The sequence below is a fragment of the Typopeltis vanoorti genome, chromosome 15 (genome assembly GCF_054136105.1).
Source record: "Typopeltis vanoorti isolate ZY-2024b chromosome 15, IOZ_Tvanoo_1.0, whole genome shotgun sequence".
Classification (NCBI taxonomy): Eukaryota; Metazoa; Arthropoda; class Arachnida; order Uropygi; family Thelyphonidae; genus Typopeltis; species Typopeltis vanoorti.
Window position 1 is genome coordinate 121128626 of NC_143563.1, and position 17834 is coordinate 121146459.

Here is a 17834-nt window from a genome sequence, read left to right on the forward strand (position 1 = left end):
AATATCGACTCATTCGGTTACCTCCCTACCCTCAGCATTTTTTAAGATCATTCTACCATGAGCATTTTTCCTTTTACTTGCAACATATTGAAAAAACTGTTTGGGATTCTCTTTAGCCTGCGTGGCCAATTTCCTTTCGTAATCTGCTTTTGCTTTTCTTACCACCCTTGTTACCAACCTAGCCTGAGCTTTATACTGTTCATGTGCCTGATGGTCACCCTTCTCCTTAAATTCCCTCCACAATTGTTTCTTTTTTTGCAGCTCAAGCTTAATAGTGTTAATCATCCATTTAACCCCTACTTGATTTATTATTCGGACTCTTGGTATACAGTCAACCATTGCCTCCTGCAAACAGTTCTTAACCACTTCCCATGCACTATCAACATCCAGCCCTTGCAGTTTTACATGCCATGGCATTGAGCCAAGCACACACCTAAGCTTGTCATACTTACCAGCCCGGTAATGCCACATGTACCCTGTCTTAATTGTAAATTCGACTCCTTTAGCCACCTCCCAAGTCATGACCTTATGGTCATGACTTGGGAGGTGGCTAAAGGAGTCGAAAAAACCTCTGGTCCCCTCTATAACATATTTCATGTAATTATCCCTTAGCAACTTTATAAATTCCACTCCATCTTGCCATGTTCCCTTTTCTCCCTCCAAGCTGTCCCCATACCCATAACTGGTATGACAAGATATGTATATGTTATAATAATTATAATATATAAGAATAATAACTGCTCAGCCTGTACTTATTGTGCTAACCTATCAATATATGACATCTACATCTTCCTGAACTTCCCCACCCCACATGGTCTACAGCAGCAATCAATAATATGTTTGGTACTATTGGCCTCTATCTTGCCCCAAACAGCCTCAGATGGACCATCTCCAACCAACCTAAAACTATCTTTAACTCCTAATTTTGTTGCTTGTAGTTAATCAGCTATCATCACACATATAAACACTTAGCAATACCGTTCATCCTTCATTGAAGGATGAAAGGTAGTGCTAAGTGGTCATACGGCCAGTAGCTTCTCCTTGAGATTGAGTATCTCCTTACAGAGTCCAGATTACGATTATATTGCCGGTCTGGTTGGCCAAATGATTAGTATATCCGCTCTCCAGATAACAGGCTGCGGGTTCGAATCCCGCCGTGGGCATGGATGTTTGCGATTGTCTGTGAAAATACTAGTGGTGGTGGTGGGCGGTAGACGTGAACTGAGTGGTGGAGACAGAGAGTTGTAGAGTAGGTGCCTCCCTTGATGAGTCATTGGACTCCCTGGAGGTGTCATATAATAATAATAATTGCATGAAAAAGGAAAGCAATAAGTGTTTTAGACTACCATTAACATATCAAATAAAATAATAATTAAATACCTTAATATTCTAAATTACTTAAAATACATCCAATTCTCCAGTAGACTGGTTCCATAAAAAAAAAAAATATATATAAATGAAAACCGTGTAAAAGAGAATATACAAAGCTGGTCTGAAAAGTTCTCAGACTAACAATGAAAAATCGAATTTATATTTTCAAAATTATCTTTATTTTTCAACATAATCTCCCTTAAGACTAATACATTTATTCCACACATGCTCCAGGGCCATTATTCCGTCCCTGTAGTGGTTCTCAGTAAAATCTGCAAAATACCCCTCTACAGCTGCAATCACCTCTTGATTCAAAGAAAAACGCTTACCAGTGAGGAAGAGTTTTAGTTTTGGAAACAGATAGAAGTCAGAGGGAGCCAAATCTGGGGAATAGGGTGGATGTTCCAACAATTCATAGTGCACATCCCACTGCCAAAACCACTTTATGGACAAGTTCATTGTCCTGATGAAAGATGATATTTTTTCTTCTACAAACCGGGTCTTTTCTCACAAATGTTTTCGTCTAGTCTGGTTAAAAGATCAGAATAATATTCCCCTGTTACTGTTTTATCCTTTTCAAGATAATTAATAAACAAAATGCCTTTAGCATCCCAAAACACCGATGCCATGATCTTTCCTGCATGACCTTTCCATGAACTTTGTCTTCTTTGGCACTGAACCGGCTTCTGTGCACTGTTTTGACTGCTGTTTGCATTCTGGTGTGTAATGGTGAATCCAAGTCTCATCTATAGTAATAAATCGACACATAAAATCAGTTTTATTCTTGTTAAAACGCTCCAAGCACTGTTCAGAGATTTTCATGCGAGTGTCTTTTTGATCTGCTGGGAGTAAGCGCGGCACCCATCTTGCGCAAAGCTGTTTCATTTGTAATTCTTCATGCAAAATATATCCTACACATTCTTTTGAAATGCCTATAGTCTCAGCAATTTCAAGCAATTTGATTCGCCGGTAATCCAATACCATATCGTACACTGATCAATGATTTCTGGTGTTGTTACACTTTGTGGACATCCTTCACATGGATCATCTTCAAAGCTGGTATGGCCATGGCTCAGCAGCCCATTTCTTAATTGTCGAAAACGAAGGAGAAGAGTGCCCATAAACTTTTATGAACTTTGAATGAATTTCTTTTGGCGTTAAACCTTCTTTTATAAAGAATTTTATAATTATTATTATTGAGGTCTCCATGGAATCAAAAGACTCTTAGGAAAAGTATCGTCCATTTATAATGGACGATACTCAATTTTATCCATTTCAAGGGATACAGACAACACTTTTGCTTATGACAGATGTACAACTTCAACCTTCTTTCATTCTCCAAACAGGTTATTTATTATACTGATGGGTCGTCAGACACCAATATGATTAATGTAGGTGCTGGTGTTCTCCTTCTACTCACGAAAGGTGAAAAACTTTCAATAAAAGTTGGATCTGGAAGAATTGCTCCAGTTTTACCAGCGAACTTTATGCAATAAATAAAGCACTCGAAGCCTACTTAAAATTATCATCTCAACAGTTCGAGGGAATTATAATTTACAGTGACTGAAGATCAACTATGGAGGCAATCATGGCAATGCCGAGCTCACACAGGACACCCATAAACTCTTAAATCAACTAAAGTGTTGCCTTTTACAATGAATTCCTGCTCATATAGACATTGATTACAATGAAGCAGCTGATAAATTAGCAAAAGAGGCCAGAGAACTCAACCAAGAAACTCGCATGATAACTCTTGCTGATGCTAACGCACTAGCAAAAGCTTAACTAATTCCACTGAAATCAATGATACAACATCAAATTCCCGAAATCAATGCTGACAGAAAGACCTCCACCATGATAGCAGGACTATGAACAGAACATTATAGAGGAATGAAGATCAATACAGATGATATGAGAACATATAGAAACTGCAACAACTGCCCCAATACTGAACTGATACCCATTCACATCTTTACCTGTCCAGCAATTACAGCAGCCTTGCAAGAAATAGATCTTAATCCTGAACAACAGCTCTATACAAACAAAATTATCAACATAGCCAAAGAAGTTCAAGGAGCACATGGAAACATCTAATACTCTTCAAAAGACTAGACAATAACAACAAACTTAGAAGGGAAAAAAAAACTCTTGCCAATAGTGTTGCCATCTATGGTCGAGGCCGAGAACTTTTCAGACCACTTTCGTAGTGCATATGAAAAAATAGAATGGTTCCAGATGTGAAAACGCGATACGAACAATATGTTCAAACAAAGCATATGAAAATCATTGAATAAAACTATTTAATTTTAATGGAATTTTTTTTTCATTTTATTTTAAACACTTATTTAAAATATATACATAGATATCTTTCTTAAAGAAACTAGTGTGTCACTAATAAAACAGAAATTCGAAAAGGCCCAAATACAACCCCTGCATATGGTTATTAGTTAAATTTTATTCGCTGTCACTTTCTGACAGTAGTCGCATTCTTTTGTGAGAGACTGGAATTAAATTACATCTTTCACTTGAAACACTTTGGCCATCCTGCTCATACTGCAATGGCAAAACATTTTCTTCAGTAAAAGGAACTAAATTAGCACAAATTTTCAATAATTCTGAAGGTTGATGTTTTTCCCCCCACAAACTCTAATTAATCATTGAGTTCCTGTTTTGACTAGATCTTTGTATAATTCTTCATATCGCACCATACATGATTTCAGTTCATGTTTTAACTGTTCAACTCGTTCAGTATTTGGATCATGTGTAAGAAAATAACTTCATAACTTGCCAGCCATTTGAAGCCCTTCTTTAATTAATCCTGCAGTGAGCAGGATTAATTAAAGAAGGACTCTTCATCATCGTCACTTTTTTCTTTTTCATTGAGATTCTCAAGGACAGCTTCTATTATTTCGTCATCACTAGCACAGCCTTGTCAACCATTAATTCTTCAATATCTTCAGACGAAAAATCATCAAATCCTTCTCTGTCAACTGCATGTGCTAATCTGATGATATTGAGATATTCAGTTGTATGCAAAGATACAGGGTTTTTCTTTTTCACACATTCTGGCCAAGTAGCTTTCCAGCATGCATTTAAAGTTGATGGTTTCAATTCTAATAACGCCAACTTAGCATGATGCAATCCAAAATAGAAAATTTCTTCCACACATCAATAACTGTCAGTAAATTATCTTTATATATTATTTTTTATGGCTATATAGCCCCTTCGTTTAGGAGTGCTCTTTTTTTTTTTTTTTTTTTTTTTTTACAATGTCATTGGCTTTTTACTCAACTCTTAGGGCATTACATGATGTGTTATAAAACTAATATATGAAGAATAATTTAGAAGAAAATATGTTTATATTTCCTCCTAAAGGGAGAATTATTTGAAAAAATTTGAAAAATTCTAGGTTTTTTGTATGTATAAAATTATTATTATTATTATTAAGGATGGGTAGAGAGCGCTTTTTGGGAGGGAAGGTGAGAAAAGTCCCATCAATCCTTCCTCTTACCCAAAAAAAGTTTTTATTTTCAGATCCTTCTCTTACCTCCCCCAAAGTGTTCTCTACCCACCCTTAATAATAATAACTTTATACATATAAAAAACCCAGGTTTTTTTTCAAATTTTTTTAAATAATTCCCCCACACTGCTTTAACCCCACTTTCCCAAAACCCCCTCCTTTAACAGCTTAACAGTAGATGAATGCATATTGCCGGATAAGGAGACAGCCAACAACATCCAAAAAGGTATGTCCATATCTCCTCCGATATTATTCTTCATATATTAGTTTTATAACACATCATATAATGCCTAAGATTTGAGTAAAAAGCCAATGACGTTGTAAAAAAAAGGGGCACTCCTAAACGAAAGTAGGCTATATAGCCATAAAAAATAATAGTTTAATTTAGAGGAGTAACATGGGAATTTCCCAGAAATAATACCTATAATATCTTTATCCAGTTTATCTAAAATGTATTGAAATGTTTCTTTTTATGTAGTAAGTTTTGAAGGTGATCTCACCCTGCTCTAGTAGTTATATTAATGATGTTGTATTAGGCGGCAGAAAACAAAATTCCACATTATTCTAAAACAGGGTGGCCAGGCATATTGTCTATAATCAATAAAACTTTGAAGTCCAGATTTTTTTTTCCATCAAATAGCTTAATTGTGAGTGAGAAGGAGGTATTTGAGGAAATAAATAACCTTGATGTTAATAAGGAGACAGGATTTGATGACATATCACCATGCATCTTAAAGGAATGTTCCATGGAACTGGCAGTAGCATTGGCATGCCTGCTTAATAAGAGTTTTGCAACAATACAGGTTCCTAGGAGGGCAAAAATGTTCCACTGCATAAAGGCAGTGATAAGGCTGTAGCTTCAAATTATAGACCGGTCTGTATATCTGGAGTTGTGGTGAAGGTCCTGGAGAGATTGGTGAGAAGTAGGATACAGAAATGGGTTGATAACAGCAGTATTCTCTGTGGTTATCATCATGGGTTTGTTAAGAGGGGGATCATGTTTCACTAACATGATTTCTTGATTTCATGAAGCTCTTAAATAAATTGAAACAGATGGGATTGGATAACAGCCTTCTGTGTTGGATCAGTGACTGGCTGTCAGATAGATATCAGAAAGTTATATATGGGGATGCAGTATCTAGAAAGAGGAAGGTCACCAGTGGTGTGCTGCATGGGTCAGTTTAGAGGCCATTGTTGTTCAATTTGTATGTTAATGATATTGGGTTGGGTTTAACTAGTGATATCCAGCTGTTTGCAGATGATGCAAAACTTGGGAGAGCAATGCACAGTCAGGCTGATGTTAATCCTTACAAGAGGAATTGAATAGATTGCATGAATGGGCAGGAAAGTGGAACTATGAGTTCAATGTTGCCAAGTGTAAGGTTTTGAGATTTGGTAGGCAACGATGGGATGCAAAGTATACACTTGGTGGGGAAACTTGAGATGACAGATCTAGGAGTGATGGTGGACAAGGACCTGAAATTCAGGGGCCACATTGTACAAATTGTGAAGACATCACATTGAATAATGGCAATGATGCAGAGAACCCTGACATGCAGAAATAGAGAGATTACGATTCCACTGTATAAGGCCTTGATCAGGCCTCATATGGATTATTGTGCCAGATTTGGTTGCCAGGTTTTCATGGTGACCAGGATGTTGGAAGGGGGTACAGAGAAGATTCACAAAGGTAGTCAGTGGTCTTTGGAATGTGGAGTACAAGGACAGATTGAGAGAATATAAGTTGCAGAGCCTCATGAAGGGGGGGGGGGGGATATGATTGAGACATATAAGCTGGTCAGGGGTTGTTATCAGGTGGACATGGAAGAGATTTTTCATAGAATGGGAGTAGAACAAGAGGCAATTGCTGGAAACTGTAGAAGGAGGGTGTGAGCAAAGGAGTGAGAAGCAGATTCTTTGCATGGAGGGTGGTTGGTGAGTGGAATGAATCGCCTGAGTGTGTTATGGATGTGGATACATTGAATCAGCTTAAGACGCAGTTGGATGAGCATTGTATGCAATAGTGAGTGTCTCCCACAATGGGTCTCTGACTTCATGGAAGTCAGTTGATAATAATAATAACAATAAATGGCGTTAACTTCTGGAACAAAACATTGATGGAACCATTCATTAAAAATTTCTTTTGTAATCCAAACTTTTTTTTGTTTGTCTTTCAGAGCACTGGTAACATGTTAAAATCCACACCTTTCATCGCCTGCAGTCTTAGGGATCAATTAATGAGTAATGGTTTTAATATACGATCTCCTGAAGCATTGCTGCAAAATAATAGAGTCACACGATCCTCAGCTGCTTTAAAGTCACCAACACTTTTTTGTGATTTCACTGTATAAGTTCTATTTGACATTTTTTTTCCCAAGAAAGGCTGGTCTCATCTGCATTCCAAACTTGAACAGGAATGTAACCACCATTTTCAATAATTCTGGACAGTTTTCAAAGCTGCCAGCTCATCTGAAGATGCTGCTTCTCCTTTAATTTTTACATTATGAAGCACGTAATTTTGTAAGCCACTTTGAGAAATTTGTAAGCCAACCTGCGCTTGCAGAAAAATCACAATTGTTGTTTGATGCTGTTGGCTCCTTTTCCTGAATATGTTTGTACAACCATAATGCTTTCTGTTTGATAACATTTCTGTTTACAGGTATTCCTTTTTGTGAGATAATCTCCTATCCACATCACTAAGGCCTTTTCCATCTTCACTTTTATAATGTCTCATGGCACCTAATTTTGTTCCATAAAGAACAGATTTTCTAATGGCCTCTTCATTTTTCTTAATCATTCTCACGACAGCTTCGTTCAATCCAAAATATTTCCCTAAGGATGTTGAACCTTCTCCAGCTGCTAAATGAGCTAAAATTTGGATTTTAGTTTCTGAAGAAATAGCTTTTCTTTTCTTGTCTAACCTGAATTATCTGACATCGTGATTAATGAGGTAATGTTACAAAAATATCTGAAAACAATTAATAATTAATTTTATTAATTTGATATTATGCATGCAGAGCTTCAAAACTTAATACATACCTGTATAACTCTATTGCATGAACAAAACTTTCATGAACAAAACATAAGATGTGTACACATTTCAAATTGTAAATAAGAAATGATACTTGAGATACTCAATCTCAAGGAGAGGATACTGGCAGTGTGACCTTAGCACTACCTTTCATCCTTCAATGAAGGATGAAAGGCAGTGCTAAGTGTTTATATGTGTCATGATAGCTGAGTAACTACAAGCAACAAAATTAGGAGTTAAAGAGTGTTTTAGGTTGGGTGGAGATGACTCATTTGAGGCTGTTTGGTGCGAGATAGATGCCAATAGTACCAAACATATTGTTGATTCTTGCTATAGACCATGATGGGGGGGGAGTTCAGGAAGATGTAGATGCCATATATTGATAGGTTAGCACAATAAGTACAGGCTGAGCAGTTATTATTCTTATATATTATAATTATTATAACATATACATATCTTGTCATACCAATTATGGGTATGGGAGACAGATTGGAGGGAGAAAAGGGAACATGGCAAGATGGAGTGGAATTTATAAAGTTGCTAAGGGATAATTACATGAAATATGTTATAGAGGGGACCAGAGGTTTGAGTGGGAAGTGGTCAGGGATTGTTTGTAAGAAGCAGTATTAGACTGCATAACTACCCAGTCAGGGTAAACCAAGTGGGGATTAAGTTGGTAAGTAGAGAGATAGCAAGATCTCAAAAAAAAAAAAAAAAAAAAAAAAAAAAAAAAAAAAAAAAAAAAAAAAAACTGTGGAAGAAATTATAAAGGAAAAAGGTGATCAGCATACTCATGAGCAGTACAAAGTGCAAGCAAGAAGGGTGACTAGTATGGTAAAAGGCCAAATCAAATTATAAGAGAAAATTAATTAAGAAGTCCAAAAATAAATCCAAAGAAGTTTTTTCATTATGTAGCAAGTAAGAAGAAAAGTGACTTCTGGTAGGATGGCTTTAAACAGTGCTCAGGATGAAATGTGACAGAGGCAAAATATATTATCCAGGTGTAGAATTTGCAGTTGGTGATGCAGCAAAGATTAGGTAGATGAACAGGAGGTCTTCAGCATATTGAACAATATCAATCTGAATATATCAGTGAGACTGGATGTCATGACATGGTAGCCTGTGTATTATGTGAATGTGCAAGAAAACTAGCATTGTCTCTGATGAAGTTGTTCAGTTTAAGTCTCAGCTCTGGTAGGGTTCCAGGGGAGTGGAAAGAGGGTAAGATAGTTCCATTGCATAAAAGTGGCTGCAAGACAGAGGTAACAAGCTACAGACCAATTAATATATTGTGTTTCTTAAAGTATTGGAAAAGTTGGTCAAAGATAAAATCTAACATTGGGTGGATAGGGATACAATACTCTATAGTAGGCAGCACAGCTTTGTAGAAGGTAGGTGCCGTCACTTCTACAAAGTTCCCATCAATTGCCTTACTAATTTATTCATATTTTATAATAAAGTAACAGCGGAATTGGATAAAGGATATTACTGAACTTTGCAAAAGCATTTGACAGAATATGACATGGAAAACTATTACAAAAGTTGGAGCAAACGGGAATGGATATGATGCTAGTAGTGCTGAGCGGTTGACAGACACCAGAGAGTACTATATGTTGGAGTGGAATCTAGGGGTAATAAAGGTGACTAGTTGAGTACCTCATGGTTCTGTATTCAAGTTATTACTCTTTAATTTGTGTATCAAGGGGAGATATTCAGTTGTTTGTTGATGATGCAAAACTGGAGGGGACAATAGTTAATCAAGGTGGTGTAGATATCCTGCAGCAAGATACCAAGAAATTATATTCTTGGTTTCATCCTTTATCCAAGTGTAAACTAGCTAAGTTTGTGCATGAAGTGACTTCACAGACAGGCTATTTGTATATAGAGGCTAATGACTTCACATCAATTGCCTTTATCCCATAATGCAAGGCACATATCATTATGGGCTTGTATAATGCTAAGCATTAAGGGAAAGAGCCACTACCCCAAACTGATCTTGACCTTTATTGACATATGATTATGTGCGGGGGAAACTTATCCAAGAATATAATTTCTTGGCATCAGTATTACCAAGTGAAAAACTTTAAATGTCATCTGGGTTACTTGGGAATCAGTATTTAGTAGAGAGGATTTAGAGGGACCATGCTGGCTATAGGTGTATGGAATGCTCCATATGAGGATAGGTTGAAGGTGTGTTCCCCTCTTTTCTGCCAATCAATTACAAAGTTTAATTGATTGGCAGAAAAGAGGGGACATTAAAGAAAGTTATAACATATTAAAGTGGTTTTAGAAAATTGATGGAAAGGAAATTTTTCAACATATTACAAATAGTTATCTGTGGATTTGTGAAAGAGTGTGATTAGTATGGATGTGCAGACTAGATTTTTTTGTGTGGAGAGTGATGAATGAGAGGAATGGATTTCTGGAATTGGTTTTGAGTGTCCTGACAGTGAATGAGTTTAAGGAAAAGTATGATAAGTTTTGTGTGTTTAAAAGTTAGTATGGTTCTCCCATGATGAGTCTCCGAACTTCATGGATATATTTTATCATAATGATAACCTTTGGCATGACGTGAAATATCAGACCTGACAAACATGCAAGACTCACCCTTGCAAAAGGCATCATGCATGATGTAGCGTGAAAAGCTTAAGTGAGATGTAGTTGCAGATGATACCGGTAGTTGAGTTTCAGATATCAACTAACGAGTATCATCAAATAATTTCACAATGGACATAAATATGCTGTATACTAACTACAACAATTTTGTTAGGAATTTCAAACAAGCTACTGAAATGTAACAAAAACCAAGGAATTATTTCCCTGGTCCTAATTTATGAGATATCTCGAAGATTTGCATATCTTGGATAGATACATGTTATATCTTCAGACATTTGGGTATGATTTTACTGCATGTTTAATTAACTGTTGATAACTTTTTGACATAGGCCAGATTGACCATGTTTCGGAATGAGACAAAATATTGGGAGCATTAAAATTAGTTTTCAATCCTTTCCTAATGCTGTAAATATTCCATTAAACCTCCAACATGATGTCATCATTATCATACCTGGGCAATGTGCTCGACTACCTTACCTACCGCACTGTTATCTTTCATCCACCTTAAGTCTCCTGATATCCATCCTTATATTCTCCTTGTTATGAGTCAACTCATTTCTTCCAACTACCACTACCAGTTGTTTTGCTTGCATACCCCTCTTATCCAATGCTTCAATCATCCTGTCCATTCTACCATTTGGAAAATAAACCTTGTGCACCTCTTCACTCAACACGCTTCCAATCATCAAATCCCCATACATTGCTACTCTCAAATCTTTTGATATTTCTTTCAAATCTTTGGTGCCATTCTAACTCACATTTCCATGCAGATCTGTAATTCTCCTCGGTTCATTTCTCATACTTTTAATCTCGTCTCATCTTTACTAATTCCGCTTTCGACTCTTCAATTATTTTCTCAGTGCCATGCCAGTCGCATTTTCACTGCCTTGCATGTCACCTATCTTACCACTCAACATTGCTAACTTGCTGCCATCTACTCATGCTACCTTACCACTCAACATTGTTAACTCACTGCCACTTTTGCCAGTGAGTTAACAATGAATTCCATGACACTCTAGTATGCCTTCAACTCATCTTACTTCCATAGTTACATCCGCAATCTTTTGCTCGCTGATGTTCAGTGATATCTCATAATCCATAAGCATGCTACACTTCTTGTACACCCAAACTCTCTCATCATTCAGGGCACCTCACCATTTTCGAAAAATCTATGCCATTTCCATTTGTCTTTTGTGTCAATCTATATCTCACCACTATTTTAGTCGGACTTAAAGCTATGCACAAGAAACACAGAAAAATTTAATACTTATAGAACTTTAATTACACCGAACACTGCAAGGCATCTGTTTGTGGTGGAAGGGACCTCCTAGAGATGGTACTAGCCCTTTGCATTCTTCCTCTTTTCTGTACTTTTCTTCCTGTATTCTTTGCTCTTCTTCTTCAGTGTCCTTTATGCATCCTTTCTTCCAGACTGCCATCGTTGAGATCCAGTGCCCTGAAGCCATGTTTTCCATGTGGTGCAATTCATGGACTATCTGTAAAATGGAATCCTGATAATCTTGCACTACTTTGGCCTCTGCTTTGGCAAGATCTGCCAGGATCAAGCAACTAGTAGGCTTGCCTGCAAGGGTCAGTGGTGTTCCAATATGTCTCGCTTCATGGGCCATGGATGGGATCGAAATCTTGCTGTGGTGCTGGTATAGCATCTGGAGAAACCTTGGTTTTTCACTCCTGAGTGCAGTCATTGCTTGCCAGTCAGTGGGCATCCATGTGTGGCTCTGTGGTGGGTGGGGAACTGTGGCCCTAAACCAAAAACCTCTCGAGCATGAATTCTTCATCCTCAAAACGTTTCAGGTGCCCTAACAAAGTCCCAACCAAGTACTGATACTGTAGATACAGCATTTATTAACAGAAGTAAGAAACAAAAGATATATGATACTGGTATAAATGTACCAGTGTTTTTGATCATCCACGAAACAGGTGAATAGCCAATAAGGGAAAAATGTCACCCTTCTTTATTCGAAAGTGTCCAGAAGGACTGGCAGAACCACACAAAACTGTTAAGAAATTATGTTCTGGTGATATTCTTCTGGAAATATCAGTCAGCAACATTCCAAGAAACTACTGGGAGCTCAAATTACTCCAATAAGAATTTTCATCAGATATTGTTAAACTATTTGATTTTGTTATACACTCTGTTTATTTCACCTTTCAAAACAAATTATATCAACAGATTGAAGGAACAGCTATGGGCAGTCCTATTTCTTCAACCATTGCCAACTTCTTCGTGGTACATTTTGAACAACATCTCTTTTATAATATTTCACCTAGACCTATAACAATGGTACAGATATCTGGATGACTTTTCTGCAATCTGAAATGGTTCTTCCTCTGACTTACATCAGAGGAAGAGTACTTCATCCTAGGATTGAGTTCACCATAGAAAAAGAAACAGATAACCATAACCAAATAGCCTTTTTACATATATTAATTCCTCATTCATCACCCTGATGGCAGCTTACAATTTTCAGTTTTAGGAAGAAGACTCATACAGGCTGCTGTAACCATGCTGATTCTCACCACCATCCTATTACATCATGAGAATTCTTTATGTTCTTCTGAAAACTTATACAGAAAGAATTACAACGTATTAAATCATCTCCTTATCAAATGATGTTAAGGATTCCTTCATCATAAAAGTTTTAGAGTTATGGAATCTCTGGCTCTTTTAATTGCATTCTTACATGCTACACATTTCTGAATGCATAGGAAAAATTTCAAATCTCCTGAACATTTTTGTTGCCTTTTTACCTGACAGAAAAATCTCCACTTTTCTCACATCTTCTAAAGATAAGATTTCACCTCTTGGGTTTCCAGGAGCAAACAGATTCCTTGTTCTTAAGCTTATTTTATTTTGGACAACATGGAAGATCTGCTATTATTCGTCTTGAAGAACACAAGTATTATATTAAATATCATGAGACTGAACAGTATGGTCTTGCTGAGCATGAGATCTCCACTAATTACAGAATTTTCTGGAACAAAACAAGAATCCTTCATAAAAGTCTATTCCTCATAGGATGTCTTTATAAAGAAATGTGTGAAACATTACTCCATTGTCCTAACTTAAACAGACCCAATGGTCTACATCTATTCCCTTTATCGGAGATAGTGCTTTTTAAATCTGCTAATCTTTCCTAACTTTATATATATATATATTTTTTTTTTTCCCCCCAGTTAGGAAAATATTGACCCTTTAAAGTGTCATATATTAACTTTTTTTTTATGTTGAGCCCATACATGAGATAGATTGATCAACCTATGGTACATTAGTACCGTATATGGGTAACTAATAATGAGTAATTTTTTGTTACTATTTGATACTATTGCTGTTTTGTACTGAATATGCCTATGAAACTTATGCTAAAATTCTACAAAGTTTTAATGTGAGTTTTCCTCTGTTTTTATACTTTGCTATTATTATGCCAACTCAAGGTATTCCAATACTGAAAGAAATTAGTGATCTCTCAAATCAAGTGTTTGTAATACACGACTTTGAAGGTCAAGTGTTATAAACCATTAACAATTTGAGACAGTGCTGTCTGGTAGGGGAACCTTAAACTAATACAAGCAGATTATAATGGACTCTTTGGAAAAGATGTCTATTACTGATTAAGAATTATGTGCTTTGAATTACTAGTATTATTCCTGTGCCAAGCTAAAAATGAGAAGGGTTTTCAAAAAGATATAGATTAACAGCATGAAAATTTTCTAAGGAAAACTGGAATGATAAAATGGATGGCATTAATGGAAAAACAATAAAAATGAAGATATTAAAAAATTAACTTAATATTGAAGAATGCATGTGAAGAGTTCATTTAATACAGCATAAACAGAGAGGGATATGAAAGATTAGCCAAACAAGATTTGAAGGAAGATAGTAGGTAAAACAATTAGAGAAGGACCCAATACTAATACATTACTAATACAGTTACGACTGATTCATAAGAGAGGGAGATATAAAGCACATCGAATGTGATATGAATGACCAAGAAACTACTGATATGGAAATATAAATGAAACATTTTTGGATTATCAATGTTTGCTTTCCATACCCCATGACAGGTATATTCCAGAAAACCATTACATTGATGTTCTCTATAAATAACCAACAGTTACATTATTGTGATTACTTGTGAATTACATGTAATTTAGCTACCATTAAGATTATGATTTTTTATTGCAGATGGATTTTTTTCTGAAATAAAAAACCGCTTAACAGCTAAGAAGTACAAACCACTATAAACTGATATTCAAAATAACCTCCCCTATCTGCCCTCCTAAAGATGAAATCCACTTCAGTATAACATAGAACGTGGAAAATACACTGCCAATATAAACTTGCCTATTATGGACAGTCTGCCAGATCAACTAAATGAAGAAAAGAGAAGAGCATCAAAATAATATATCATGAGGTAATACAGACAAAGCAGAATACTGTTCTATCAGTAAGATGTAGAAAAAACACAAACATTTAAAAAAAATACCTTACTTCAGAAGTAAAAGGCTAATCTAGGAATTTGTATATACTACAAAACTCCTAATTTAAATGCATTTTGCTATAAAAAAAAATTTATGAAACTGTCATTCTATCATAAATAAGAAACTGAATCCCTTTCACTGCCCAGAGGACACAATCAAGATATTAGGATACTGGACTAAATATTTCTTACCCTTATTCAGTTTGCATTGTGTTCCTTTGGATCACATTGGTGATCACAAATTTAATGACTTAGTGATCACATTGTGATCACTAAGTCATTAAAACTCTCACTGTAATAAGATAATTTTAACATTAGAAAAATCATTAATAAATACTAATTTTGTTCGTTAATTATGCATATGACCATGCTTATATTATCAAATTACAGCTAAAAATTAGAAAACTTGGTGGTATACATAACATTCACAGAGTTATGTGAAAAGATAGCAAAAATTACATACCCGCCACAATCCACATATCCTAACGTTGCTTGTCCTTTAATTTCATCAGCAACTTCTGAATACATTCTTATTACCTCTGCTGCTTCTCTAGCTGAGGAGAGAAATTAAGTTTATAGTTAGAAAAGTTAGTCTCTCAGCCAAAAAAATTTTATTAGCATTACTACTATTATAACTAAACATTTCTGACATCTCTTATTATGCTAATTAACCTGTTCCATAAATTACAATGGTAAGTCAGAAAGTATCTGACATAATACTTCTTAAACTTAGCAAAACAATAGAGAACAGAAGTATATAATTTTGCAACACAGTAGCAAAATTATGTGCCTACATAAAAAAAAAAATCAGGCTGAGTAGTAAGCTACATATCTCCTTCATCTTGTAACTGTTTACAAAACTGACCTTTCAGCATACTTTTGAATTGCCAAAGCAATATATACCTGTACAAAAACAAAATCCTCATATATGGAGGATGCTGTAAATTCTCAAACTGTAATATCTCGGAGTTTTAGAAATACGGCAACAAATGCCAATTTAGATTATAGTTTCAATTAACTGACTATTGCATGAACTGGAGTATGAGATCAAATTAAAAGAGACAAAACATCATCATCAATTTCCTGATATCTACCCTCAAGAGATTTTATAAGAGCAATACATGATTACTTTACACTGTTATTAATCTCCTATCAACTATTGTCCTCCACTTGACAGCACCCCAATATTGTCATATCTAACATTTTGGGCTTCTAAGGCACTTCTGATTGAATCAATTCACCTAGACCTTAATCTTCCTCTGGGTCTTTTACCTTAAGCACAGATCCCTGTCATATTCCTGCGATTTCTCAACTATTTGTTGAAAAACAAAAATCTGTTCCTGACAACCTCTATTCGGCCTGAATCCAGCTTGTTGTTCTTATTATTATTACAGGCAGCTCCAAGGAGTCCTTAGACTCATCGAGGGAGGCCCAACATCATGTCAAGGAACTGTACTCCAGGAGATTGACTGGCCTCGTCAATCTCCTGGAGTACAGTTCCACCAATGTGATATACTGCTGCTAATCTTTTCACTCCAAAATGCAAAACCTTACATTTTTCCACATTAAATTGACATCCATTCTCCTTAGCCCAGTCCTCCAAACTATCCAAATCATCCTACAAAATTTTGACATCCTGAGCATTCACTATTGCTCTACCTAACTTTGCATCATCCGCAAACAGATGCACAGTTCCTCTCAGATCCTTTCCTATATCATTTATGAACAAATTAAACAGCAGTGGTCCAAGAACAGATCCTTGTGGCACACCACTAGTCACAGGCCATCTTGTGGACTCTACTCCAGAGTAAACCACTCTCTGATATCTCTCCGTCAACCACCCTCCTATCCATCTCACCAACCCTATATCCATCCCCATATGCTGCAATTTACTGATTAGAATTCCATGTGGTATCCTGTCAAAGGCCTTAGCAAGGTCCAGTAGAATCACTGTAAACCCATTACCCTTATCCAGTTCCGCCGTCACTGTGTTATAATACGTGAGCAAGTTACTGAGGCATGACCTACCCTTCACAAAACCATGCTGTCTCCGATACAGTATCCCATTTTCATCTATCCAATCTTGTATTTTCCTCTTGACTATTTTCTCCAAGACCTCGACAACAATTCCCGATATGCTGATTGGCCGGTAATTTTCAACAGCAGTCTTGGAACCTCCTTTATGCAGTGGAACTATTTTCCCCTCTTTCCGCCCCCTTGAGACTAACCCAAACCCAAGACTCAAATTAAACGAAATGGTCAAAGGCACTGACAATTCTTTAGCCGCTTCTCATACGACACGAGCTGGTATACCATCCAATCCCACAGATGAATTGACATTGAGGTTTTGTAATAGACTATTCACCTCCACTTCATTCACCACAATTCCCATATAAGCTGTTGGTTCTTCCATTTCTGCAATGTCACCACCTGGATGATATACTCTTGCAAAGTGCTCACTCAGTAATTCTACTATATCAACTGATTCGGTTACCTCCCTACCATCGGCATTCTTTAAAATCAATCTGCCGTATACATTTTTTCTTTTACTTGCAACATATTGAAAAAACTGTTTGGGATTCTCTTTAGCCTGCATAGCTAATGTTCTTTCATCATCCGCTTTTGCTTTTCTTACCACACTTATTACCCTTCTGGCCTGGGCTTTATACCGTTCGTGTGCCTGCAGATCACCTTTCTCCTTAAATTCCCTCCACAGTTGTTTCTTTTTTTGCAGCTAAAGCTTAATGGTGTTATTCATCCATTTAATCCCTACTTGATTTATTATTCGGACTCT

At 36.3% G+C, this 17834-nt stretch overlaps 1 protein-coding gene across 5 annotated transcripts in view; it reads right to left on the reverse strand.

The window, feature by feature from the left end:
- The window catches only part of LOC150099108 (protein disulfide-isomerase A5), a 953872-nt gene that overhangs the window by 876896 nt on the left and 59142 nt on the right, over positions 1–17834 (reverse strand). For all 5 annotated transcript variants that reach the window (XR_016549469.1, XM_090404751.1, XM_090404750.1 and 2 more), the window contains exon 3: positions 15504–15594. Coding sequence is in view for 4 of the 5 variants with exons in the window: in XM_090404751.1 (XP_090260877.1) it covers positions 15504–15594 (91 nt within the window). In the remaining variant the exon portion in view is untranslated. The remainder of the gene's footprint in view (positions 1–15503; positions 15595–17834) is intronic.